Source organism: Podarcis vaucheri (assembly GCF_965113315.1).
Source record: "Podarcis vaucheri genome assembly, chromosome: 2".
NCBI lineage: Eukaryota > Metazoa > Chordata > Lepidosauria > Squamata > Lacertidae > Podarcis > Podarcis vaucheri.
The window spans coordinates 126,519,905-126,533,826 of NC_138760.1; the positions used below are offsets into that span (position 1 = coordinate 126,519,905).

At 43.9% G+C, this 13,922-nt stretch overlaps 1 protein-coding gene across 1 annotated transcript; it reads left to right on the plus strand.

Moving 5' to 3' along the window:
• The first annotated feature begins 295 nt into the window (after positions 1-295).
• Positions 296-12,906, plus strand: LOC309525013 (uncharacterized protein). Its single transcript, XM_082210340.1, has 4 exons — positions 296-410; positions 1,945-2,000; positions 8,658-8,777; positions 10,018-12,906. Exons 3-4 carry the CDS (start codon positions 8,744-8,746, stop codon positions 11,268-11,270), a joined length of 1,287 nt encoding a protein of 428 aa, XP_082066466.1. The 5' UTR covers positions 296-410; positions 1,945-2,000; positions 8,658-8,743; the 3' UTR covers positions 11,271-12,906.
• Positions 12,907-13,922: the final 1,016 nt, after the last annotated feature.

The following is a 13,922-nucleotide window of genomic DNA, read 5'->3' on the forward strand; positions in this document are numbered from 1 at the left end:
TCATACCAATAACAAACTTAGTGCTACTAAGGGGCTACTGGAAGAATTTATTTTTTTTTGTTTCGACTAGGCAGACCAACACGGCTACCTACCTATAACTAGAACTAAGAAATGAAGCCAGGCTGCTGCCCGAGGCCATCTCACATATTCTCTTGAGATTCCTTTGAGCCGCCAACAAGGCGAAACTCCCATCTGTCAAATGCAAAAAAAAAAAAAGGGGGGGGAGACCAGAGATCTGTCCTGGCAAGGGTTAAAAATGCAATCAACTCGATTCCTAGAGAGGAGAGGGATTTGGGGACGAGGTCTTTGCCAAAGCGCCTCCTTCCGAAGCGCCTTCCTGCCTGCCTCTCCCTCCCCAGGGTGGCCTTGACTCGCCTTTGCCGCTGCGTCGAGGCGCCTCCTGCCATCCGGTGAGCTCCCCCTTTTGCGCATGGGGAGGGGGCAAAGGGGTGTCCCCGGGGTGGGATCGAGACAAAGGGAGGGGGCCCGGGAGGGGGCCTGCAGCCGATCCGCCCGGGATCTGTCACAAAAAGCCACCCGATCTGGGGAGGGAGGGGGAGATCCTTTTTCTGCCTTCCTGCGCGCAAAAGCGCAAAGCTAGCAGGCCATCCGGGAAGCGAAGCCTCCTTTGTGCTCCGGAGAGAGAGAGAGAGAATGGATGCTCCCCCCACACTTTGGCCTGCGAATCCAGGCAGGAGCAGCCCCTCCGATGAAAATAGGGACGTCCTATTCTATTATTATTATTATTATTATTATTATTATTATTATTATTATTATTTACACCCCGCCCATCTGACTGCCTTGCCCCAGCCACTCTGGGCGGCCTCCAACAAACAACACACGCACAAACAAATATTTTATAATAATAAAACGTTAAACATTTTTTTAAAAAAAATTCCCTATACAGGGGTGTCTTCTAAAGGTTGTATAGTTACTTATTTCCTTGGCTCGGGAGTTGCATAACTCCACACCCACCAACATTTCTCCGATGATAATAGGGATGTCCTATTCAATAATAATAAATTATTTTATTTTATTTTTATACTCCACCCATCTGACTGCGTTGCCCCAGCCACTCTGGGCGGCCTCCAACATATAGATAGATAGATAGATAGATAGATAGATAGATAGATAGATAGATAGATATAAAATATAAAAATATTTTATAATAATAAAACATTAAACTTTTTTTAAAAATTCCCTATACAGTGTGTCTTCTAAAGGTTGTATAGTTACTTATCTCCTTGGCTCAGGGGTCGCATAACTCCACACCCACCAATATTTCTCTGATGATAATAGGAACGTGCTATTCAATAATAATTTTTATTTTATTTTATTTTTATACCCCGCCCATCTGACTGCGTTGCCCCAGCCATTCTGACCGGCTTCCAACATACAACAAAAATATATTAAAATGTTTTATAATAATAAAACATTTTTTAAAAATTTAAAACTTCCCTGTACGGGGCTGCCTTCAGATGTCTTCTAAAGGTTATATAGTTACTTATCTCCTCAGCTTGGGGGTTGGATAACTCCCAACATTTCTCCAATGGAAATAGGGACATTCTGGGATCAAATTAGAAACCTTGAAGGCTTCTGCAAATCCTGGACTGTCCCTGGATAATAGCGTCCCTTTAAGGGTCTGCAAGAGGAGGGGATCTTTGCAGACAAATCAAAACCAGCAGGTTTTTTTCATCTAAAGCCGTGGCTCTCAAAGCTGCCAGAATCCAAATTTGTTTGAGGGTTTCTTTCTCTTTTTTCTTGACACTCTCCTTTATTTTAATTGTTTTTATTAAATATTTCCTTGGGTTGCAGAAGTACATACACCGTCTCTATTTTCAGATCATAAAGTCCTTTCTACAGATCAGTTATATTCGATGTGGGCCTTTAATGTATTTTTTTATTTTTATTTTTAAAAATGCTTTTATTTTTGCTTGTTTCTAGTTGAAAGAGCAACAGAGAGACCGTTCCATCTTTAATATATCCACAAGAGTCATTTGGTAAGTAGCCTTTGATTCCAGTACCCGGTGCTTTTTTTCTGGAAAAAAGGTGGGGGGACTTGTTTGTTTGTTTGTTTGTTTATTGTGGGCCCAGTTGCAGTGCCGCCACTGCCCCCCACCAGTGGCTAAATGTAAAATGTAATTAATAAACTCAAGCAGACAAGGATTTGGTGACAACTTTATTGATTACAGATATAGATGGATTTGGGGCTCAGGTATTTGGGTGTATATCCGTTCCAGCACCCCCAGACAAAATATAACAATTATTTAATTTTCAAAAGGTAAGGGAACTGAGTTCCCCCACGTTCCTGCTAAAAAACAAACAAACCCGGAGTAATTTCATAAGTACCCTTTGATTTCAGTGCCCCCTTCCCCAAATCGCTGTTCGTGACAATGCCTTGGTATCCCAGATCTTGCCTGTCTGGATGAGGTTGTCACAACGCAAAACGTTTTAATTGTGTGGTTCTCAAAGTGTGTGGCAGGACAGGATGCCAAGTGGAGGATGGCAAGATATCAAGAATGATCAAATAAACATTTTAACATTTCTTCTTCTTTTTTGAATAACCAATTTTATTAGTATTTTCCACACAACAACAACATGACAAATATTGGAAAATAACAATACACAAAACACAAAAACCAGCATACCAAAAAAAACCCAAATCCATACCTTACAAGTTAATAATATAAACACTAAAAAGAAAAACAAACATTGACTATCACCAATCCCACAGCACCTCCTTTACCTCTCATTATGTCTTCCTGTTTTCCTGTTTTCCTTATCATCTTTATCCTAGCATCTACTGTATTTTTTGCTCTATAAGACTCACTTTTTCCCTCCTAAAAAGTAAGGGGAAATGTGTGTGCGTCTTATGGAGCGAATGCAGGCTGCGCGGCTATCCCAGAAGCCAGAACAGCAAGAGGGATTGCTGCTTTCACTGCGCAGCGATCCCTCTTGCTGTTCTGGCTTCTGGGATTCAGACTATTTTTTTCTTGTTTTCCTCCTCCAAAAACCAGGTGCGTCTTGTGGTCTGGTGCGTCTTATAGAGCGAAAAATACGGTAGATATAAATCCCTCTTTCTTATCCTTTCACTTCACAGGGTTATTCCAGACTCAGGCAGATTTCTGTCCTCGAACCTTGGCTTTTAAGGTATTCGTTTAGGCACTCCCATTCCTTCTTCACTTCACTTTTTGGTTTTTGTCTCATTATATATCTGTCAATTTGGCTAATTCTAAATATTCCGAAAGCTTACATAACCACTCTCCCCTAGTGGGTATCTGGTTCCCTTTCCAATACTTAGCCACCAGGATTCTTGCTGCAGACATCACGTATAAGAAAATTTTAGTTTTGTCTTTTGGAATATCATCATTTAAATTGAAATTTTGGAGCATGATCCACAAAGAAATAAAGAAAATACTAAGAATATCATATAGTAAAAAGTCAAAGGCATTCCTTTTAGGAATTTTAAATTTTAAGAAGAAGAAGAAGAAGAGTTTGGATTTGATATCCCGCCTTTCACTCCCCTTAAGGAGTCTCAAAGCAGCTAACATTCTCCTTTCCCTTCTTCCCCCACAACAAACACTCTGTGAGGTGAGTGGGGCTGAGAGACTTCAGAGAAGTGTGACTAGCCCAAGGTCACCCAGCAGCTGCATGTGGAGGAGCGGAGACTCGAACCCAGTTCCCCAGATTACGAGTCCACCGCTCTTAACCGCTACACCACACTGGCTCTCATTTTAACATTTCAGTGTGGCATAGTACAGTGTCGAAATGATTTATTTGCAGAATATGGATAGAAATCTTTTCAAAGTCTTTAACTGTAACAGAGAAACTTTCTGCAGTACATAAATATATAATGCAGCAGAAAAGGTTTAAGTGGGGGGAAACATCAGAGGTGAAGATGGGAAGTCAATTTATGAAACAATGTACTGTATTTTTCGCTCTATAAGACACACTTTTCCCCTCCTAAAGAGGAAGGGGAAATGTGTGTGTGTCTTATGGAGTGAATGCAGGCTGCGCGGCTATCCCAGAAACCAGAACAGCAAGAGGGATTGCTGCGCAGCGCTCCTTCTTGCTGTTCTAGCTTCTGGCTTAGCCACGGGAAGCCTCCGCAGGGCACAGGGAGCCTTCATCCTGCTGCCCTGCAGAGGCTTCGCAGGGCTATCCCAAAGCCAGAACAGCTGGAGGGAGGGCTGTTCTTGCGGGAGGTGGGGGAAGGGACAGAGCCGCGCGCTCTGTCCCTCCCCCCACCTCCCGCAAAAGCCAGGGATACCCGCACTCCCTTTAAAGAGCCACGCGGAGTGTGTGTGTGGCTCTTGGGGGAAAGCCTACAAGCGCCGCACACACGCTTCACGCGGCTCGTGAAAGGGAGCGCCGAACAGAGCCTGGGATGCACACAGTCTCTGCTCAGCGCTCCCTTTAAATAATATTTTTTTTCTTGCATTCCCCCTCTAAAAGCTAGGTGTGCCTTATGGTCAGGTGCGTCTTGTGGAGTGAAAAATACGGTAATCATTTGAGATGCAGATTATTGTGAAAATGTTTGGAAAATTTAATACAAAATTATACACCAAACAGAAAAAAAGAAATCTTGCCGAAACCAAGTACTACTAGGAGCTGTTTCTTTTGTTTCCCCCCAATGCATTTCTTATCAATAAAACGTTTGGTGTAGCACGAGGAAATTTTCATACTGAAAATGTGCACCAGAAGAAAAATGTTTTGAGAGCCACTGCGCAAGACTTCCTGGTGGAAATGAACTGTTCAGATGGAAATGAATGCAGATTCACCGAACCCTCCGACCCCAGCTGGCCAGGCAGTGGCAACAGGGGTGCATAGGAGTGATGTCATCACCACCCTTTATACGACACCTTTCTGCCCCCCCATCCTTTCCTCACAACAACTCTGTGAGGTAAGCTAGGCGGAATGGCAGTGGCTGGCCCAAGGTTACCCAGTGAACATCGTGTCTGAGCGGGGGTTCGAACCCGGGTCTCCCGGCTCCTAGTCCAACATTCTAACCGCTACACCACACCGGTTCCTTTTGCAGAATTGTTGCTTATGCCCATTGGAATGGGAGGGAACAGGGAAGAGGAAGGTGTGGGAAGGTTCAGGGAGGCTGGAGAGGATATATTGTTTACAGTGGTACCTCGGGTTGCATACGCTTCAGGTTACAGACTCCGCTAACCCAGAAATACTGCTTCAGGTGAAGAACTTTGCTTCAGGATGAGAACAGAAATCGTGCTCCGACGGCACAGCAGCAGCAGCAGGAGGCCCCATTAGCTAAAGTGGTGCTTCAGGTTAAGAACAGTTTCAGGTTAAGAACAGACCTCCAGAACGAATTACTAACTTGTGCTAGCAAGTTCTATAACTTAGCAGAGTTTACATTCCCCTTTAAACGCACAGCAGGTAGCTGGTTGCAGGCTTGTTTAAGCATCTCGGGTGGTGCTGTGGGTTAAACCACAGAGCCTAGGACTTGCCGATCAGAAGGTCGGCGGTTTGAATCCCCATGACGGAGTGAGCTCCCGTTGCTCGGTCCCTGCTCCTGCCCACCTAGCAGTTCAAAAGCACGTCAAAGTGCAAGTAGATAAATAGGTACCGCTCCGGCAGGAAGGTAAACGGCGTTTCCATGCGCTGCTCTGGTTCGCCATGTTGGCCACATGACCCGGAAGCTGTACGCCGGCTCCCTCAGCCAGTAAAGCCAGATGAGGGCCGCAACCCCAGAGTCGTATCTTTAAGTCCCTTTATTATCCCTCTTAAAAGAATAAACACTCCACAATCTTGTGTAAAGTATATCAAAGAAATTTACAAACGAATCATCATTTCACAGTTGGATCCCTGAAGGCAGACTTAGTTGCAAAGTATATATATGTGGATCTATCCCATATGACGGGGGTGTCCAGATTTGATGAAGTGAACATGCATGAGGGCCGACCAAAGTTGTTGACCTTTTTTAGGATTTTACCCCAGGAAATAAACTGCCACGGGGGCCGGATTAGGCCCTCAAAACAGACTTTGGACATGCCTGCCATATGGGGATAATCCTAGGCTAAAGGCCAAAAGAGCATTTCTAGCTAAAAAGCTGGTCCAATGGAATAAGTCAAAGAGAGGAAGTGTGCTGCGTGCCTTGCCGTTTTGTTACCTGGGCAGGTAAGGTCACACCCACCTCTAGTCACATGCCAAAGGAAGTATGTCCCAGTAAGAAGGAAAAAGGAAATTTTCGACTGACTAGACCAAACATTCCCTTGCATGTCCACTCTAGGAAAGCAAGGGATGTTGTACTTGACTCATGTATCACATCCCACAAAAGGTCTGTTCCGGCTATCCCGGTATAGGCCCAGTGTCGTCAAGTGTCAGAAACGGCGCAGGCTAGGGAGCTACAGGAGCTAATAATAATATCAATAATAATAATAATAATAATAATAAATTTATACCCTTCCCATCTGGCTCGGTTTCCCCAGCCACTCTGGGCGGCTTCCCACAGAATATTAAAATACAATAATATATTAAACATTAAAAGCTTCCCTAAACAGGGCTGCCTTCAGATGTCTTCCAGAAGTCTGGTAGTTGTTTTTCTCTTTGACATCTGGTGGGAGAGCATTCCACAGGATGGGTGCCACTACTGAGAAGGCCCTCTGCCTGGTTCCCTGTAACTTTGCTTCTCGCAGTGAGGGAACTGCCGGAAGGCCCTCGGCGCTGGACCTCAGTGTCCGGGCAGAATGATGGGGGTGGAGATGCTCCTTCAGGTATACTGGACTGAGGCCGTTTAGGGCTTTAAAGGTCAGCACCAACACTTTGAATTGTGCTTGGAAACGTACTGGGAGCCAGTGTAGGTCTATCAAGACCGGTGTTATGTGGTCTCGGCGGCCGCTCCCAGTTACCAGTCTAGCTGCTGCATTCTGGATTAGTTGTAGTTTCCGGGTCACCTTCAAAGGTAGCCCCACGTAGAACGCATTGCAGTAGTCCAAGCGGGAGATAACTAGAGCATGCACCACTCTGGCAAGACAGTCCACGGGCAGGTAGGGTCTCAGCCTGTGTATCAGGTGGAGCTGGCAGACAGCTGCCCTGGACACAGAACTGACCTGTGCCTCAATGGACAGCTGTGAGTCCAGAATGACTCCCAGGCTGCGCACCTGGTCCTTCAGGGGCACAGTTACCCATTCAGGACCAGGGAGACTCAGACCTCCTTGGAGCACCTCATTTCGGTGTTTTCCGGGCGCTGCTTCTTGCTGGGAGTAATTCTGCTCATCCAAACTTTTGTTGGATTGGGGGAAGGGGGAGTTTGGCATTTACAGGGTTAAAGCAGAGCTTGACAAGCCCAGGTGGGTAGCAGCCCCAGTTAGAGACACCTGGATAGGAATGTAGGTGGATGGAGATGTGTTATGTTATCCATAGGATGTAGACAAAGAAAGGAAAACAAGATAGACAAGGCCAGGGGCCCAGTTAGTGAAATAACAGGCAGGCATCTTGAAAATGGGTGAAAGCAATGCAGCTTCCATAGACAGAAGGATTATAGCGGATCTCAGATGCAGGGAAGAAATTATTTCAGGTTGAATAATGGAAAAAACACACACATTACAATCCTATCTGGGATACGGCAATGTCTGAGCATCTCGCCAGGCCCAAATCGAGATCTTGTGCCGACTACAGTGGAACCTCGGGTTACATACGCTTCAGGTTACATACGCTTCAGGTTACAGACTCCGCTAACCCAGAAAGAGTACCTCGGGCTAAGAACTTTGCTTCAGGATGAGAACAGAAATCGGGCTGCAGCGGCGCGGCAGCAGGAGGCCCCATTAGCTAAAGTAGTGCTTCGGGTTAATAGAAACACCGCCACCCGACCCCACCCCTATCCATCCTCCCTCCCTCCATCCCCTCTCTTTTTTCTTTTTTCTTTTCTTCTCCCCCTAATGCCTCAACAAATGAAATGGATTTGTAAAAATGTTACATGGGGAAAAAAAAATACGAGGCACTACACTCCTGTAAAACAAGAAAATCCTGAATAAAAAAAAGAATAAAGAAAAAAAAAAAAGAATGGTTTCAGGTTAAGTACGGACCTCTGGAACGAATTAAGTACTTAACCTGAGGTACCACTGTACTCAATGTTCTCAGTAAAGTTTGAATCTTGAATAATGGATTGGGGCTTAATCGTTTTTGTATCTGTTTAAACAAAAATGAACCAAAAAATGTCTTTAAAAAAACCCAACCCATGACTAATCGAAGGGGAAAGTAGGTTTTTATCGTTAACGTAGGTTTGACGACTGTGTGGATCCAATAATAGACTTTTGATTGTTTATTCACATCCCTCTTGACCTCGTGTGTTCGTTGTATCTCCCTTGTGGCGGGCTACAGCTTCAAACAATAAAGTTTTGTTTATCCGCTCAGACCACCGATACAACTTTTTCTTATTTGGATGTGTTTCAATTTGCCTCTGAGACACAGGCATGAGCTTCCCTTTTCCTCTCGCAGGCGATGGATCTAGCAAGTCCTGGCAAGCTATCTCTTTCCAGAAATGACCTTCCCTGATCCCAAACAGTTCTCTCTCCTTGAGAACGCCACTCAAGAAGGTTTCATTAAATTACGAGAATAATGATCAGCAATCAGCCTTTTTGATGTAGCTGGCTGATAATCTGATCTACAAGGATGAACTGTTTTCCTTTCCTCCTCAGTGTCCTTTGAGGACGTAGCTGTGCTTTTCGCAGAAGGGGAATTGGCTTTGCTGGATCCTGACCAGAGATCTCTGAATCGGGGAGTCATGGAAGAGATCTATGGGACTGCGGCCTCTCAGGGTAAGCAAGCAACCCGTTTAGATCAAAGTACCTATTTTTGAAATTTCTGTATGTTATTAGCTCAGGGGTTCTTAATCCACTGCAGTTCAAACTTAACTGTCTATCTATTGTGTTGTTTCTGAATATACCCCCTCCAGTTGACCTGACTGACTAGGCCAGGTCTTTTGAAATGCAAGTTTCTGATTTGTTCGGTGGGTGAAACAAGTAATTTTCAATGAATATTAATTGGAAAATACGTCTTGTGTATTAAATTTGTAATTTTTTGAAATTTGTAAATACGTGTTTTTTTAAAAGTTTTTAAGGATTGTAGGTTTGCCATACTTCAAAAAGTGGTTGACCTTTTCTTGCTAAATCTCCAAATAAATTGAATTTTTTGAGCTTTAAAAAAGTAAATTCACCCAAAAATCTTCACTTCCGACATGGTTTGCCATACCTCTGGGTTTCCCTGGTCATTTCAGTGATTTCCGGATATTCCACCTGGAAGCTAGTTTCTTTTTTTTAAAAAAAGTTTTTATTTATACTTTTCAAATTTATACATTTCAGAGTTTGACTTCCTTCCCCTCTTTCTCCGGTTCCTTAAATTTATTTTTAATATCTTTGCATATCCAAATTCATTTAATTTGCTCATTTGCTCATTTAATTATCTAATTATTTAATTAATTTAATTATCTAATTAATGATTCCCATCATCCCTGACCACTGGACCTGTTAGCTAGGGATGATGGGAGTTGTAGTCCCAAAACATCTGGAGGGCTGAGTTTGAGGGTGCCTGACCTAAATTGTATAGAAATTTATTTATGTATGCAACTACAGCAGCAAGAATGCTACTCGCCCCAAAATGGAATGCAGCAGAAGTTCCAACAAAGGAAAAATGGATACAAAAAACTTATGGAATATGCAGAAATGTCAAAACTTACCGGAAGAATAAGAAATCAAGATAACAAACTTTTAATAAAAAAATGGAAAAGGTTTATCGAATATTTACAGATAAATTGCAAACAGATAAAAAACACACAATCTGGAGGGCCGAATTTGGGGGTGCCTGCTTTAGGTAGTTCTGTCCCTATAATTCCCAAAAGAAAAGCTTCTGGGTTGTTGTTTTTTAAATAAAAGTTATATTGAACATCCTTTTCAATTCCTTATATATCATTTCCCAGTAAGCTTCAACCTTGCTACTACATCAGTGATTTGAGGCTCTATTTCTTCCTCAGGCTCTTATCAGTTTCTCTCTTCATTGCAGAAGGTGATCTATCTGAAACAGAGAATAATGGAGAACAAGATGTGACAGAGACAGAGGGAAAAGGCAGCTGTACTGGAGAGAAACCATACCGATACATGGAATGTGAGAAGAACTTTGGAGAAAACTCCACCCTCTCTTCTCATCAGGAAATTCACCCGGAGGAGGAGCCATACCGGTCTTTTGAATGTGGAAGGGACTTTGGAGATGATAGCCTTTCTCCTCCGCCTCCGATAATTCCCACGAAGGAAAAACCTTACAACTGCAAGGAATGTGGAAAGAGCTTCTCTCGGAAGTTACGTCTGACTAATCATCAGAGAATTCATACAGGGGAGAAGCCGTTTCAGTGCCTGGAGTGCGGCAAGTGTTTCATACACAACTGCAGCCTGTCATACCACAAGAGGATCCACACCGGCGAGAAACCCTACAAATGCTTGGAGTGTGAGAAAAGCTTCACTCGGAAGATCATTCTCACCAATCATCAGAGAGTTCACACCGGCGAGAAGCCGTACAAATGTTTCGAGTGCGGAAAGAGTTTCACCCGGAAGGTGATCCTGGCAAACCACCAGACGATTCACTCCGGGGAGAAGCCGTACAAGTGCTTGGAATGCGGGAAGAGCTTCACTCTGAAGGTGCACCTTACCGCACATGAAAGAATCCACACAGGGGAGAAACCGTATAAATGCCTGGAGTGTGGAAAGAGCTTCAGTCGGAACTCCAACCTCGCTTACCACCGGAGAGTCCACACGGGGGAGAAGCCCTATAAATGCCTGGAGTGCGGAAAGGGCTTCAGAAACAGCACGAACCTGACTTACCATCAGGAAATCCACACCGGGGATAAGCCATATAAATGTTTGGAGTGCGGAAAGTGCGTCAGACGGGCGGCGGATCTCGTCAACCATAAGAAAATCCACACCCAGGAGAAACCCCATATGTGCTTGCAATGCGGGAAGTGCTTCACTCTGAAGAATTACCTCAGACGTCATCAGAGAATCCACACGGGAGAGAAACGGTATAAATGTTTTGAATGCGGGAAATGCTTCACGGAGAAGACGACGCTCACGAAACACCACCGAACTCACACAGGGGAGAAACCGTACGAATGCATGGAGTGTGGGAAAACCTTCACGCAGAGCTACTCTCTCAGTCTCCATCAGAGAAGTCACACCTCCATGTTTGGAGTGTGGGAACAGCTTTCTTCTCAGCTCCAGCCTTTGTTCCCGCCACAGAATCCGTACAGCGGAGAACCGATATAGATGCTTTGAAATAGCTTCAAGAAAAGTCTCGCTTTCCCATCAAATACTTCCCGGAGCAGAGAAACTATAGAAATGGTAGCAGAGACCTTACGAAGAAGCAGAAACTTCAGTAATCAAAGGATAGACAGTTGTGGGTTGAGATTATATTAAAGCTTTGGAGTGCGGGAAAAGCTTGGGTAAGAATTCTCAAAGGGTAGGATCCATATAAAGGCCAGAAAAATTGAAATCCTTCCACCGCATTCATCTTCCCAACTCCCCCTCAGCCACCAGAAAATTCATGTAGCTATCAGATTTTGACTGTCGGTGCTTTGAAGCTGCAAAGAGCTTCAGAAAGTTTCAGCCTTACCTGGCGTTAAAGAGTTCTCGCAGGGAGGAAACCATATAAACGCATGTGAAAAAAAGGACTTTGATTTGCAAGATGTCGGTGACCAAACGGGATCCAAGAAGCTAAAAAAAACAACACCTGGAAAGTTTTATTTTAAAGACATGCAGCATAAGAACAATAGATGTAGTTTTGTTTATGAACCATGGAAGTATAGAAAGGGAGAGCGACTGCAAACTATATATAATTCAGTCTTGGGGAAGGGAAAGATAAAAGGAACTGTGGGTAAAATAAAACACGATTAATAAAAAAGGAAAGCGAAGACTGAAATAAACTGTATTAAGATAACCTGGTGAAGCGGCTGTTACATGGAAAATTAAAATTGTCTATGACTTCACGGGGGTCACCTAAACTCCCAACAGCCCTCTCTTTAAAGCTTACCTAACTGCCCTAACTACATACCCTCTTAGTTTAAAAGAATATTGTTAGTATCTAGAATGCGATTCCGTGGGGAAAGGCTCTGGCGGTTTTAGATGCTGATAGTAGATATAGAAATAGAATAAGGAAACTGTATATAATCGAAAGGTTTGTGAACTGAATCCCCCGCCTCAGAGGCCATCTTGTGGACAGGGGACAGTCTTTTCTTATTTTTCCTGGTGGAGTTTGGAGAGGTTGGCGTGCGAATATCCCAGCATCTCCCCAAAGATCAAATGGGGGAGCAAAATCTGTGGGAATGTGAATTTTGGGAGGCCTCTCCACCTTATGCTTAGGCTGCATATATATGTAAATAAAACCGTATATCCGAAACACAGCACTGTCCCCAATTAGTCTTAATGCTCTTACACGTTTTTAAAATGTCTTAAATAATCCTTTACTAATGTAGACAGAGAATCGGATGTCTTCCCCCTTTATCTTTGGTGTTTCTTATAGCATGGGTAGGCAAACTAAGGCCCAGGGGCTGGATCCGGCCCAATCGCCTTCTAAATCCGGCCTACAGACGGTCCAGGAATCAGCGTGTTTTTACATGAGTAGAATATGTCCTTTTATTTAAAATGCATCTCTGGGTTATTTGTGGGGCAGAGGAATTTGTTCCTTATTATTATTCAAAATATAATCCGGCCCCCCCACAAGGTCTGAGGGACAGTGGACCGGCCCCCTGCTGAAAAAGTCTGCTGACCCCTGCTTATAGCTTTGCTCTCCTCCCTCCCTTCTTTTTTTCCTTTCCCTCTTTCCTCTCTTATATTCCCTATTCTGCTTGTTCTAGATATTATTTTATTGTATTGTGAAAACTTTAATAAAAATCCATTTTAGAAACTTAATTCACTTCTACTTTTTTGCCGGGCTTTTTGTTTGTTGTTTTTGGTCATTCCTGCTCCAAAATTAGTCTCCCTCTCCTGTGTTTCTTAAGCGATGCCCACGCATGTGGTTACTATTGGATTTTGGGCATTATAGCTGGAGATCAAGGGGAATTGTTGAAGTTCACTCTTCCCCTTCATAGGACTTCCAGTTGCTCAGACAGAGATCTAGTGGCGAGGTGAGATGGCTTTGATACAAATCATTTGGCGCTTTCAGGAGGGCATTCCACAGAAGAGGGGCTGCCACTGAAAAGGCCCTGTCAGCACCAAGTGGGTGGCGCTCCCTAGTGGCACTAATGTGCTCACCTGTCGCTCTTCAGGTTCAAGATGGTTGATATTGGGAAAGGCCCCTTTTCAGGAACATGTGTCCCAAGCCATTTAGGGCTTTATCTTTTTTCCCTTCTTCTTAGGCAATCCCTCGTAGGCAAGTAAGTTTGTCTTACATGAACACAGTCTTAACAGTGAGTCTGTAAGTGACTGTGGAGGCCAATTCTGGATCCACACGTCCTTCCACAGTGGGGACATAGGTTTCCGGGTGGGAGTTGATCCTAGTGAGGGTTTGCAAAGCGTGCCTTCCTCTTAGCACATTTCTCCCTGAGTGATGGGCCCTATTGAGGTGTGAGATGATGGGATTTCTGGGTGGGGGAAATGGGGGACTGAACATTCACAAAAATGCTAAAACAGCTTGGAGACTTCTCTGCCAGCTTCCTCCTCTTATTTTTGTAGTCTGATGCCTCGGAAGAGCACCAACTCTGTGCAATACCTGTTTCCCCCTGGAGGTCTGGTGGCAATCTCTCACGGGTGCTTTAGCTGTGGTTTCTGCATCGGAGGCGGTTGGACAAGATGTCCCTTGGGGTCTCTTCCAACTTTAAGATTCTATCCTTAAAACCGGAGTATCAGAAAAGGGTGGAATAAATTTAATGATTATTTAGTTAAATTTGTTAAGTTAAACTAACTGAAAATAGCTTGCAGATA